General features: G+C 47.3%; 1 protein-coding gene across 2 annotated transcripts in view; it reads left to right on the forward strand.

Annotated features, from left to right (window-relative positions):
* DLG3 (discs large MAGUK scaffold protein 3) overlaps positions 1-13,530 on the forward strand; it is a 235,071-nt gene that overhangs the window by 99,321 nt on the left and 122,220 nt on the right. For both annotated transcript variants that reach the window (XM_082263113.1, XM_082263112.1), the window contains 3 exons: positions 5,360-5,410; positions 10,004-10,128; positions 11,390-11,559. In XM_082263113.1, the coding sequence (XP_082119239.1) occupies positions 5,360-5,410; positions 10,004-10,128; positions 11,390-11,559 (346 nt within the window). The remainder of the gene's footprint in view (positions 1-5,359; positions 5,411-10,003; positions 10,129-11,389; positions 11,560-13,530) is intronic.

The following is a 13,530-nucleotide window of genomic DNA, read 5'->3' on the forward strand; positions in this document are numbered from 1 at the left end:
TTTGGTAAAAATGGGGTAAAAGCAGGCTACGAAGAAGTGTCACATGGCTTCCTCACCCCCTGTCAGTAGCCTCTGGAGTGCGATCTGAATGCGGATCAGACTTCAGAGGAAAGGCAAATTTAGACACGTCTAAATTTACCCTGAGGGTGCAATGGGCGTTAAATGGCTCCTGAGGGCGTATTATACAGAAAAAATTTGCCATTTATAAATAAAATACTACATAGATATCAACTGTCCCGGATTTCCTGCGACAGTCCCGCATCTCTGTGCTCTGTCCCATTGATGATGTGTCCCGGGATCACATCATTTTATTTCGGTTACTGAGCAGCTGCGATAACTTAATAAAGGGTGTTGAAGTATAACTAAAGACAAAACTTTTTTTTTTTTAGTTTTGGATGGAGTGGAGAGGAATTAAACCCACTGTCGGGTATTTATTGCTGTCTGTGTTCCCGGTAGGGAGATCCACCCTCTCAATTTGCCCCGGTGAACACTGAAAGCAAAAGGAAATCCCAAATGTTAGGTTGTCAACAGAAAAGGAAAAGAAGGGAAATCCTCCAAAGGAGATGATAGGTTTCGTGACAACCAGGGTTTTTCTTATTTCTGAGTGATTTCCTCTCACTTCCTGTTTTTCCGATGGACCAGGAAGTGAAGGAAAATCTGCCCTATCGGACACAGCTGGTAAAAAAAACCAAAAAAAAAACCCAAAATGTATCCAAAATGAAAAAAAAATAGTCTTCAGCACTACATTAACCGAGGAGATTGGGGCTGCAAGTGGGAGGTTCCCACATATTTAAGGGCAGGACTGCTCAGAAAGAGGGTGGGATCTGGGTGGAACTGCCCAGAATATGGGTGTGCCAAGTGTCCAAGTAGAGGTTGGGGCAGGTAGAGAGTAGTCAATGTCCAAGCAGAGGTTGCGGCATGCAGCAGACAAGAGAGTAGCAAGTCTCAAAGCAGAGGTTGGGGCAGGCAACAGGTAGAGAGTAGTCAATGTCCAAACAGAGTTTGGGGCAGGCAGCAGACAAGAGAGTAGTAGGTGTCCAGGCAGAGGGTAGGGCAAGCAGAATGTGGTAAGTGCGCAAGCAGAGGTCAGGACAAGCAGCAGGCAGAAAGTAGTAGGTGTCCAGGCAGAGGTTTGCGAGGCAGAGAGCAGTCCGTGTCCAAGCACAGCTTGGGGCAGGCAGCAGACAAAAGACTAGTAGGTGTTTAGGCAGCTGTCGGGGCAGGTGGCAGACAGAAACTAGTCAATGTCCAAGCACAGATTGGAGCAGACAGCAGACAAAAGAGTTGTAGGTGTTCAGGCAGGGGGTGGGGCAGGTGGCAGGCAGAGAGTAGTCAGTGTCAGGGCAGAGGTTGGGGCAGGCAGCAGACAAAAGGGTAGTAGGTGTTCAGGCAGGGGTTTGGGCAGGTGTCCAGGCAAAGGTTGGGGCAGACAGCAGATAAAAGAGCAATAGGTGTTTAGGCAGGGGTTGGGGCAGGTGAAAGGCAAAGAGTAGTCAGTGACCAGGCAGGGCTTGGGGCAGGTGGAAGGCAGAGAGTACTCAGGTTCCAGGCAAAGGTTGGGGCAGGCAGCAGACAAAAGAGCAATAGGTGTTCAGGCAGGGGTTGGAGCAGGTGGAAGGCAGAGAATACTGTGTCTAGGCAAAAGTTGGGGGCAGGCAGCAGACAAAAGAGCAATAGGTGTTCAGGCAGGGGTTGGGGCAGGTGGAAGGCAGAGAGTACTGTGTGCAGGCAAAGGTTGGGGCAGGCAGCAGACAAAAGAGCAATAGGTGTTCAGGCAGGGGTTGGGGCAGGTGGAAGGCAGAGAGTACTGTGTCCAGGCAAAGGTTGGGGCAGGCAGCAGACAAAAGAGCAATAGGTGTTCAGGCAGGGGTTGGGGCAGGTGGAAGGCAGAGAGTACTGTGGCCAGGCAAAGGTTGGGGCAGGCAGCAGACAAAAGAGCAATAGGTGTTCAGGCAGGGGTTGGGGCAGGTGGAAGGTAGAGAGTAGTCAGTGACCAGGCAGGGGTTGGCGCAGGCAGCAGACAAAAGAGTAGTAGGTGTCCAGGCAGAGGTTGGGGAAGCAGCAGGTAGAGAGTAGCCAGTGTCCAAGCAGAGGTTTGGGCAGGCAGCAGACAAAAGAGCAGTAAGTGTTAATGCAGGGGTTGGGGCAGGCAGTAGACAAAAGAGTAGTAGGTGTTCAGGCAGGGGTTGAGACAGGTGGAAGGCAGAGAGTACTCAGTGACCAGGCAGGGTTTGGCACAGGCAGCAGACAAAAGAGCAATAGGTGTTCAGGCAGACGTTTGGGAGGCAGCAGGTAGAGAGTAGCCAGTGTCCAAGCAGAGGTTTGGGCAGGCAGCAGACAAAAGAGTACTAGATGTTCAGACCAACAGAACAAGCCATGCCCCTGGCTTTACAGACCCGGACTCCAGAGGCACTAAAACACCACTAAGCACTGAGGGGGGCCGGGACTTTCCCCTTTACAGGTCCCTCTTTCGGGGTCATTTTTAGGTTTTGGGAATTTAATAGTTTTAAAGGACAAAGTCATTCTTTTGTACTTTAATGATGAACGACAGAGCGCTGAAAATCAAACAATTGTCAATTCTTTATCTGAGAACACGGAGTCTTTCCTTACACCCCGCCCTTTATATAAAGACACATCAGCCCTAATTTTCTAACATGCATTTAACAGATGAATGAGGAGCGGAGCAGGGGCCCCTGAATAGGCAGCTTTGTCATGGTACCTGTTCAGGGGTGGGGGTTGGGGAATTACATTGTGGTTCTCATTATGACATCCAGGGATTGGGCCAAGCTGAGTCCCGTGTTGGAGGAGGGGTAATTATTTCCTGGCGGTGCTCTGGGATCACCTAATAAGATTTGCAGGTAATGAGCTCCTGGTACAGGCAGCCCGTCCTCCGGGTCCCAGTCCTGTTCTAGAACACTCCGGCTTCCCGGATCTGGACGTCCTGTCTCTGCTAATTACAGAAAATATAGAACAGGTCTTCTGTCCGGAGGGCGGTGCCGCTCTCTTGGGGGGAAATGTGCAGGAAACCTTGTGCATGGTGCAGCTCACAGTCCTGAGACACCCTGGGTTCAGTAAAGAGAATTCTGATTGGTTGCTAGAAATTCCCCGGTTTGTACAGTTTGTTCACTCAGCCGGGTCCCTGAACTATAATACGAGAGCCACATTGTGTATTGTACAAGTATCTGTCCCCATTATAACAGGGTGCCAATCAGAGCCCCTTAGACCAGAGTCCTGCCTATATCAGAGCCCCTCTTACATGAGAGTCCTCATCAGAGTCCCCCCTTACATCATAAGACTGAAGAGGGGGGGAGATATAAGACTGAATGGGGGGATGGAGGGAAGATATAAGACTGAAGGGGGGGGGTGGAGGGAAGATATAAGACTGAAGGGGGGTTGGAGGGAAGATATAAGACTGAAGGGGGGGGTGGAGAGAAGATATGAGACAAACGGGGGGACGGAGGGAAGATATGGGACTGAAAGGGGGGGCGGAGGGAAGATATAAGACTGAAGGGGGGGCAGAGGGAGGATATAAGGCTGAAGGGGGGGGCAGAGGGAGGATATAAGACTGAAGGGGGGGGGGGCGGAGGGAAGATATAAGACTGAAGGGGGGGCAGAGGGAGGATATAAGACTGAAGGGGGGGGGGGGTGGAGGGAAGATATAAGACTGAAGGGGGGGCAGAGGGAAGATATAAGACTGAAGGGGGGGCGGAGGGAAGATATAAGACTGAAGGGGGGGCAGAGGGAGGATATAAGACTGAAGGGGGGGGCTGAGGGAAGATATAAGACTGAAGGGGGGTTGGAGGGAAGATATAAGACTGAAGGGGGGGTGGAGGGAAGATATGAGACTGAAACGGGGGGGGGGAGGGAAGATATAGGACTGAAAGGAGGGGGGGGGCGGTGGGAAGATATAAGAATGAAGGGGGGCCGGAGGGAAGATATAAGACTGAAGGGGGGGGGTTGGAGGGAAGATATAAGACTGAAGGGGGGGGGGTGGAGGGAAGATATAAGACTGAAGGGGGGACGGAGGGAAGATTTAAATTTGAGAAACCTGACACAAAGTAGCGGCGTTCTCGGTCGGAACATTGCGGGTCGCCGGCTTGCTCTTGCGGCACGTTACAATGTAATACAATGTTATCACATATAAAACCTGAACTGTTACTTTGTTGCCTTTTGAAACAAATGGAATTGTTGGGAAAACAATGTAGCGATTATGAAATATTTTGTCTGATTTTGCGGTATCGGCGTTCGCTATGTTTATGACGCGCGCTCATTATCAGGCCTGGGAGGCAGTGGAGGAGGGGGAGGGGAATATTGAAGTGTCTGCTAGACAGATTATATTATTAGTTCCAGGATTTGACAGGGTGGAAGGGGGATTATGGAGGGACCTGCCGGTTATCTTTCATGCCGAGTGTTTAAAGATGGTGAAGGAGGGATTATTGTTACATGGGAGAGATTAGCAGAAGCGTATGTAGGACTGGGGTGAGGGATGGCAGGGGTGGGATGAGGATTCATGGCCTGGGGGGGGGGGGGGGATGAATGGAGAGTACATGGAACCTCAATCACTGAAATCTCCTGGAGGATTTAACATGTTGAAGTCATTTCAGAAGTCACTTTCAGTCTTAAATCCGCGACGTTCAATAAATAATCCCCAGTGATCCCGCCAAGAAGGCCACTTCCTGTTACAGGGTGACAACGCTCTGTCACTGTCTCTCATAGTTGCCCCTGTGTTGTAACCCTGTCACACGGGCTACTTACAGTATTTTCAAATCTCATTGGACTGTCGCTGTTACTTTTTTTTAAACTATGTAATCATTTCTTGGATCACCCAGTAATTTGGAGGGCGGTTTACATGTATTTGGCCACATTGTGTAAGTAAAATGTTGTATAGGATACGAAAGTAAATCTGTTTCCTTGATTTATTGTGAATATATCATGGCTCATAGGTCAAACTGCCAACATTTTGGAGACTCTGTGGGCTCCTTCCTTAGGGTGAGGTCATTGAGTCACCCTGAGGAAGGGAACACTGTAAAACATTGACCTATGTGATACGGTATGTTCACCAGAACTCGTGGAAACATCTTTTGGAGTGTTACGGACTCCCTTATTTCTTTTTCTGGTTATACATGGAGCCATCAATGGTGATCTCTACAAGCACCCCCTGAAGTTATATTTGGTCTAAGTACCATCAAGATTAGGCAGCTCTTTTCGGGACTCTACTAGATGTTCTGGGGGATGGTTATTATATCCAGGAACTTCTATCTTGTTTGTTCAGTGCCTAATAAAACGCTGGTGCTGGTCTGTGAGACTTTGTTAGTCTGAAGTGACTGAAATCCTTAATTTGATTGTCTTTATTTTGTAGGTCAACGGGAGCGATGCCTTATACAAGTATGAAGAGATTGTACTAGAGAGGGTAAGTCTGAAAACTGCTATTCTACCCATTTTAAGGACATGTCCAACTCGCTGGTATCCAGTCTAAGGACATGTTCTTATCTATAGTATCCAGTCTAAGTACATGTCCGTCTCTATGGTATCCAGTCTAAGTACATATCCATCTCTATGGTATCCAGTCTAAGTACATGTCCGTCTCTATGGTATCCAGTCTAAGGACATGTCCGTCTCTATGGTATCCAGTCTAAGTATATGACCGTCTCTATGGTATCCAGTCTAAGTACATGGCCGTCTCTATGGTATCCAGTCTAAGTACATGTCCGTCTCTATGGTATCCAGTCTAAGTACATGTCCGTCTCTATGGTATCCAGTCTAAGTACATATCCATCTCTATGGTATCCAGTCTAAGTACATGTCCGTCTCTATGGTATCCAGTCTAAGTACATGTCCATCTCTATGGTATCCAGTCTAAGTACATGTCCGTCTCTATGGTATCCAGTCTAAGTATATGACCGTCTCTATGGTATCCAGTCTAAGTACAGTCCTTCTCAAAAAATGAGCATATTGTGATAAAGTTCATTATTTTCTGTAATGTACTGATAAACATTAGACTTTCATATATTTTAGATTCATTACACACAACTGAAGTAGTGCAAGCCTTTTATTGTTTTAATATTGATGATTTTGGCATACAGCTCATGAAAACCCAAAATTCCTATCTCAAAAAATGAGCATATCATGAAAAGGTTCTCTAAACGAGCTATTAACCTAATCATCTGAATCAACTAATTAACTCTAAACACCTGCAAAAGATTCCTGAGGCTTTTAAAAACTCCCAGCCTGGTTCATTACTCAAAACCGCAATCGTGGGTAAGACTGCCGACCTGACTGCTGTCCAGAAGGCCATCATTGACACCCTCAAGTAAGAGGGTAAGACACAGAAAGAAATTTCTGAACGAATAGGCTGATCCCAGAGTGCTGTATCAAGGCACCTCAGTGGGAAGTCTGTGGGAAGGAAAAAGTGTGGCAGAAAACGCTGCACAACGAGAAGAGGTGACCGGACCCTGAGGAAGATTGTGGAGAAGGACCGATTCCAGACCTTGGGGGACCTGCGGAGTCTGGAGTAGAAACATCTAGAGCCACCGTGTACAGGCGTGTGCAGGAAATGGGCTACAGGTGCCGCATTCCCCAGGTCAAGCCACTTTTGAACCAGAAACAGCGGCAGAAGCGCCTGACCTGGGCTACAGAGAAGCAGGACTGGACTGTTGCTCAGTGGTCCAAAGTACTTTTTTCGGATGAAAGCTGGTGTTGGTCCACTGTGTTTTATCAAGGGCAGGGTCAATGCAGCTAGCTATCAGGAGATTTTGGTGCACTTCATGCTTCCATCTGCTGAAAGGCTTTATGGAGATGAAGATTTCATTTTTCAACACGACCTGGCACCTGCTCACAGTGCCAAAACCACTGGTAAATGGTTTACGGACCATGGTATTACTGTGCTCAATTGGCCTGCCAACTCTCCTGACCTGAACCCCATAGAGAATCTGTGGGATGTTGTGAAGAGAAAGTTGAGAGACGCAAGACCCAACACTCTGGATGAGCTCAAGGCCGCTATCGAAGCATCCTGGGCCTCCATAACACCTCAGCAATGCCACAGGCTGATTGCCTCCATGCCACGCCGCATTGAAGCAGTCATTTCTGCAAAAGGATTCCCGACCAAGTATTGAGTGCATAACTGAACATCATTATTTGAAGGTTGACTTTTTTTGTATTAAAAACACTTTTTTTTTATTGGTCGGATGAAATATGCTAATTTTTTGAGATAGGAATTTTGGGTTTTCATGAGCTGTATGCCAAAATCATCAATATTAAAACAATAAAAGGCTTGCACTACTTCAGTTGTGTGTAATGAATCTAAAATATATGAAAGTCTAATGTTTATCAGTACATTACAGAAAATAATCAACTTTATCACCATATACTAATTTTTTGAGAAGGACCTGTACATGTCTTTAATGTTAGGGCTACAAGAGTGTGGAATTCTCCACCACAAGAGGTGGTTTCTGCGGGAAGTATGGTGGCTTTCAAAAGACTCTTAGACTTACATCTCAAGAATCAGAACATTCAGGGGTATGTGAGATGATTACAGCCACACACACCTACACAGGTTGAACTGGATGGACTATTGTCTTTATTCAACCTCAACTACTATGTAACTATGTCTGTCTCTATGGTATCCAGTCTAAGTACATGTCCGTCTCTATGGTATCCAGTCTAAGTACATGTCCGTCTCTATGGTATCCAGTCTAAGGACATGTTCTTATCTATAGTATCCAGTCTAAGTACATGTCTGTCTCTATGGTATCCAGTCTAAGTACATATCCATCTCTATGGTATCCAGTCTAAGTACATGTCTGTCTCTATGGTATCCAGTCTAAGTACATATCCATCTCTATGGTATCCAGTCTAAGTACATGTCTGTCTCTATGGTATCCAGTCTAAGTACATATCCATCTCTATGGTATCCAGTCTAAGGACATGTCCATCTCTATGGTATCCAGTCTAAGGACATGTCCATCTCTATGGTATCCAGTCTAAGGACATGTCCATCTCTATGGTATCCAGTCTAAGGACATGTCTATCTCTATGGTATCCAGTCTAAGTACATGTCCATCTCTATGGTATCCAGTCTAAGGACATGTCCATCTCTATGGTATCCAGTCTAAGTACATGTCTGTCTCTATGGTATCCAGTCTAAGTACATATCCATCTCTATGGTATCCAGTCTAAGTACATGTCTGTCTCTATGGTATCCAGTCTAAGTACATATCCATCTCTATGGTATCCAGTCTAAGGACATGTCCATCTCTATGGTATCCAGTCTAAGGACATGTCCATCTCTATGGTATCCAGTCTAAGGACATGTCCATCTCTATGGTATCCAGTCTAAGGACATGTCTATCTCTATGGTATCCAGTCTAAGTACATGTCCATCTCTATGGTATCCAGTCTAAGGACATGTCCATCTCTATAGTATCCAGTCTAAGTACATGTCCATCTCTATGGTATCCAGTCTAAGGACATGTCCATCTCTATGGTATCCAGTCCAATACACGTTCTTGAAGTGTGCTTCCAATTACAAAGTTACAGTGTACAGTCTGATCACTGGGGGGGGGGACTGAGGAAATGCCTCCTCCTGCCTGCAACAGACTGATGGCATCATCTCAGCCTAGGCAAAAACACTGGGGGGAGGGGAGACAGAGGAAATGTTTCCTCCTGCATGTAGGAGATTGACGATATCATCTCAGCCTAGGGAAAGTCACTAGGGGAGGGGAGACTGAGGAAATGCTCCCTCCTGCATGCAGCAGACTGATGAGGTAATCTAAGCTTAGGCAAAGTCACTAGGGGAGGGGAGACTGAGGAAATGCCTCTTCCTGCCTGCAGCAGACTGATGACATCATCTCAGCCTAAGCAAAGTCACAGGGGAAGGAGAGACTGAGGAAATGCCTCCCCCTGCCTGCAGCAGACCGATGACATCATCTCAGCCTAGGCAAAGTGACTGACTGATTCATGGGCTCATGGATGGCTTTGTAATAATAAAAGGTGGAGCTTTTTTTTAAAAAATGATACTGTTGAGCCAATCATAAATGGTTTGAATTTCGGGGGGGTTCAGCAGGGACCGGCAGAGATTAAACCATGTATGGGCAGGCTGATTGTCGATCCATCCAACATTTTGTGTACAACTAGCATGCCAGATTTTTTAATGCGATTATTGCCAGTGACTATAGCTGCTATCAATAATCACTTTGTTCTCCCAGCAGGGAGGGCTTCCTGGCCCCTTTCTTTCCTGAATGAGCACAGTGAGCGATCGGTACCAATCACTCCTGTGTCCATTCATCACTGAAGCATAGTAACCTTTGTCCATCCATCACTGAAGCATAGTAAACTGTGTCCATTAATCACTGAAGCATAGTAACCTGTGTCCATTCATCACTGAAGCATAGTAACCTGTGTCCATTCATCACTGAAGCATAGTAACCTGTGTCCATTAATCACTGAAGCATTGTGAATGAGCAGGGTGCCTCTGAGAGCTTCCTATTCGTTCATCTGTGCAGCTGAGGCTGCAGAGAAAGGGACTGATAAATCTATGTCCTGAGTCAGGTTTGGATGGGGGGAGGGGGGCCCTGTCAGGGAGGCTGTATAGGGCCCCATGATTTATAAAAGCACCCATGGAAGGCATGCGTTCAGATCCGTGCTCCTGCATGTCATATTTTAACAAGCACCTGTGTTCGAGCAACTGCTGCGTCTGCATCCACTTCTATAGGCGGCCTGCGTGCAGCCCCAGGATGATGGGGCACAATAACAAATGCAGCCTGCGTGCAGAATGGGTGTCAGCGCCTGTCTGAATGAAGCCTAATGGTCCTTCTCCCGGTGTGATAGCTGTGTGAATTCAGCCTCCTGTTTGTAGTCACATATTTTGCTTTTTCATTTTAATTTCCAATTTTGTTCATTGACTGGAGACATAGCAGCCCCGTATGATTTATCTCCTCTATCATCTCTATGGTGACACATTCACTCCCTCTGACATCTATTCACTCTTTTCTATATATTGTTTCAGGGAAATTCTGGCCTAGGATTCAGCATTGCCGGTGGGATTGATAATCCGCATGTTCCTGATGATCCTGGAATATTCATCACAAAGATCATTCCAGGAGGGGCGGCGGCCATGGATGGGAGATTAATGTGAGATCACCGAAACATTGTATTCTTCTAACTAGTCTATAACCATGATGATAACCAGTATATGACCAGTAATACCCAGTATATACTAAACCTGTGTATACCCATCAACTATGATAACCAGTATATGACCAGTAGTAAGCAGTATATACTATAATCAGTAGTAAGCAGTGTATGACCAGTAGTAAGCAGTATATAACCAGTATATGACCAGCAGTAAGCGGTGTATAACCAGTAGTAACCAGTATATGACCAGTAGTAAGAGGTATATAACCAGTAGTAACCAGCATATGACCAGTAGCAAGCGGTGTATAACCAGTATATGACCAGTAGTAAGCTGTGTATAACCAGTAGTAACCAGCATATGACCAGTAGTAAGCGGTGTATAACCAGTAGTAACCAGTATATGACCAGTAGTAAGCGGTGTATAACCAGTAGTAACCAGTATATGACCAGTAGTAAGCGGTGTATAACCAGTAGTAACCAGTATATGACCAGTAGTAGGCCGCGTATAACCAGTAGTAACCAGTATATGACCAGTAGTAAGCGGTGTATAACCAGTAGTAAACAGTATATGACCAGTAGTACTCAGTATATGACCAGTAGTAGGCGGTGTATAACCAGTAGTAAGCAGTAAATGACCAGTAGTAAGCAGTGTATAACCAGTTACCAGTATATGAACAGTTGTAACCAGTATATGACCAGTAATAAGCGGTGTATAACCAGTATATGACCAGTAGTACTCAGTATATGACCAGTAGTAAGCGGTGTATAACTAGTATATGACCAGTAGTAACCAGTATATGACCAGTAGTAAGCGGTGTATAACCAGTATATGACCAGTAATAAGCGGTGTATAACCAGTATATGACCAGTAGTACTCAGTATATGACCAGTAGTAAGCGGTGTATAACCAGTATATGACCAGTAGTAAGCGGTGTATAACCAGTAGTAACCAGTATATGACCAGTAGTAAGTGATGTATAACCAGTAGTAACCAGTATATGACCAGTAGTAAGCAGTTTATAACCAGTATATGACCAGTAGTAAGCGGTGTATAACCAGTAGTAACCAGTATATGACCAGTAGTAAGCAGTTTATAACCAGTATATGACCAGTAGTAAGCGGTGTATAACCAGTAGTAACCAGTATATGACCAGTAGTAACCAGTATATAACCAGTAGTAACCAGTATATAACCAGTAGTAAGTGATGTATACCAGTAGTGAGCAGTGTATAACCAGTATTGTGTCCTGTGTGCGCAGGGTGACGGACTGCGTTCTGCGGGTGAATGATGTGGATGTGACGGAAGTGGTCCATAGTAAAGCGGTGGAGGCTCTGAAGGAGGCGGGGCCAGTAGTGAGGCTTCTAGTCCGACGCAGACAAAGTCCACCAGAGACCATCGTGGAGGTGAATCTACTAAAAGGTCCTAAAGGTCAGTATAGAGAATGCTGGAAAGTGGAGGATGACCAGCATGTCTGATCCCTGAACATATCCTCCAGAATGATGGTTTTAGGATTGGGAGGTTTTAGGATTGGGAGGTTGGGATTGGGAGGTTTTAGGATTGTGAGTTTGGGATTGGGAGGTTTTAGGATTGGGAGTTTGGGATTGGGAGGTTTTGGGATTGGGAGTTTGGGATTGGGAGGTTTTAGGATTGGGAGGTTGGGATTGGGAGGTTTTGGGATTGGGAGTTTGGGATTGGGAGGTTTTAGGATTGGGAGGTTGGGATTGGGAGGTTTTGGGATTGGGAGGTTTTAGGATTGGGAGGTTGGGATTAGAGCTCATCGAATGAGGGGAAGTTTCAGAGAACTGGACACACATTTTACAGTAAGTATTCACTCTAAGAACTGTATGAAATGTGAAACACAATGTGTAATACAGAGGTATGAGACACTGTGTGTAATACAGAGGTATGAGGCACTGTGTGTAATACAGAAGGATGAGGTTGTAGCAGTGTCTGTTGGGTGATTTCCTGTTTCTAGAGGGAGGTATGGTATTTATTTAGGTACAATGGTCTAATCTGAAACAATGTAACTCTGTAAAAACATCCATACCTCAAATTCTTCTTCATCATTTCGGTGTGGTGTGGGCTGTGTGGTATGGGGTGTGTGGTGAGGGCTGGGCTGTGTGGTATGTGGCGTGAGCTGTGTGGTGTTAGCTGTGTGGCATAGGGTGTGTGGTGTGGGCTGTGTAGAGTGGTCTTTGTGGTGTGGGGGCTGTGTGGTGTGGCCTGGGCTCTGCGGTGTGGGCTGTGTGTTGTGGGCAGAGCTGTGTGTCGTGAGCTGTGTGGTGTTAGCTGTGTGGCATAGGGTGTGTGGTGTGGGCTGTGTAGTGTGGTCTTTGTGGTGTGGGGGCTGTGTGGTGTGGCCTGGGCTCTGCGGTGTGGGCTGTGTGTTGTGGGCTGAGCTGTGTGTCGTGAGCTGTGTGGTGTGAACTGTGTTGTGTGGCATGGGGTGTGTTGTGTGGGCTTTGTGGTGTGGACTGGGTGGTGTGTGATGTGGGCTGTGTAGTGTGTAATCTGTGTGGTGTGGGCTGTGTGGCGTGGGCTTTGTGGGGTGGACTGGGTGGTGTGCGGGCTGTGTGGTATGTGGTCTGGGCTCTGTGGTGTGGGCTCTGTGTTGTGGGCTGGGCTGTGTGGTGTGGGCTGTGTGGCATGGGCTGTGGGGTGTGTGGTGTGGGCTTTGTGGGGTGGACTGGGTGGTGTGCGGGCTGTGTGGTGTGTGGTCTGGGCTCTGTGGTGTGGGCTCTGTGTTGTGGGCTGGGCTGTGTGGTGTGGGCTGTGTGGCATGGGCTGTGGGGTGTGTGGTGTGGGCTTTGTGGGGTGGACTGGGTGGTGTGCGGGCTGTGTGGTCTGTGGTGTGGGCTCTGTGTTGTGGGCTGGGCTGTGTGGCATGGGCTGTGGGGTGTGTGGCGTGGGCTTTGTGGGGTAGACTGGGTGGTGTGTGGGCTGTGTGGTGTGGGCTGTGGTGTGTGGTCTGGGCTGTGTGGTGTGGGGTGTGTGTTGTGGGCTGGGCTGTGTGGCATGAGCTGTGTGGTGTGTGGGATGTGTGGTGTGCACTGTGTTGTGTGGACTGTGTGGTGTGGGGATGTGTAGTGTGAGCTGTGTGGTGTAGGCTGTGTGGTGTTGGGCTGTGTGGCGTGGGCTGTCTGTGGTATGTTTTGTGTGGTGTGGGCTGTGTGGTGTGGGCTGTATGGTATGTGGCATGGGCTGCGTGGTGTGGGCTGTGTGGCTTGAGCTGTGTGGAGTGGGCTGTATGGTGCGGTGTGGGCTGTTTGGCTTGTGTGGTGTGTGGTTTGTGGCGTGGTGTGGGCTGTGTGGTGTGGGCTATGTGGTGTGCACTGTGTTGTGTGGACTGTGCAGTGTGGACTGTGCTGTGCGGTGAGGTTTGTGTATTGTGGATTGTGC

The sequence above is a fragment of the Pelophylax lessonae genome, assembly GCF_965119305.1.
Source record: "Pelophylax lessonae genome assembly, chromosome: 7".
In the NCBI taxonomy this organism is placed as follows: Eukaryota; Metazoa; Chordata; class Amphibia; order Anura; family Ranidae; genus Pelophylax; species Pelophylax lessonae.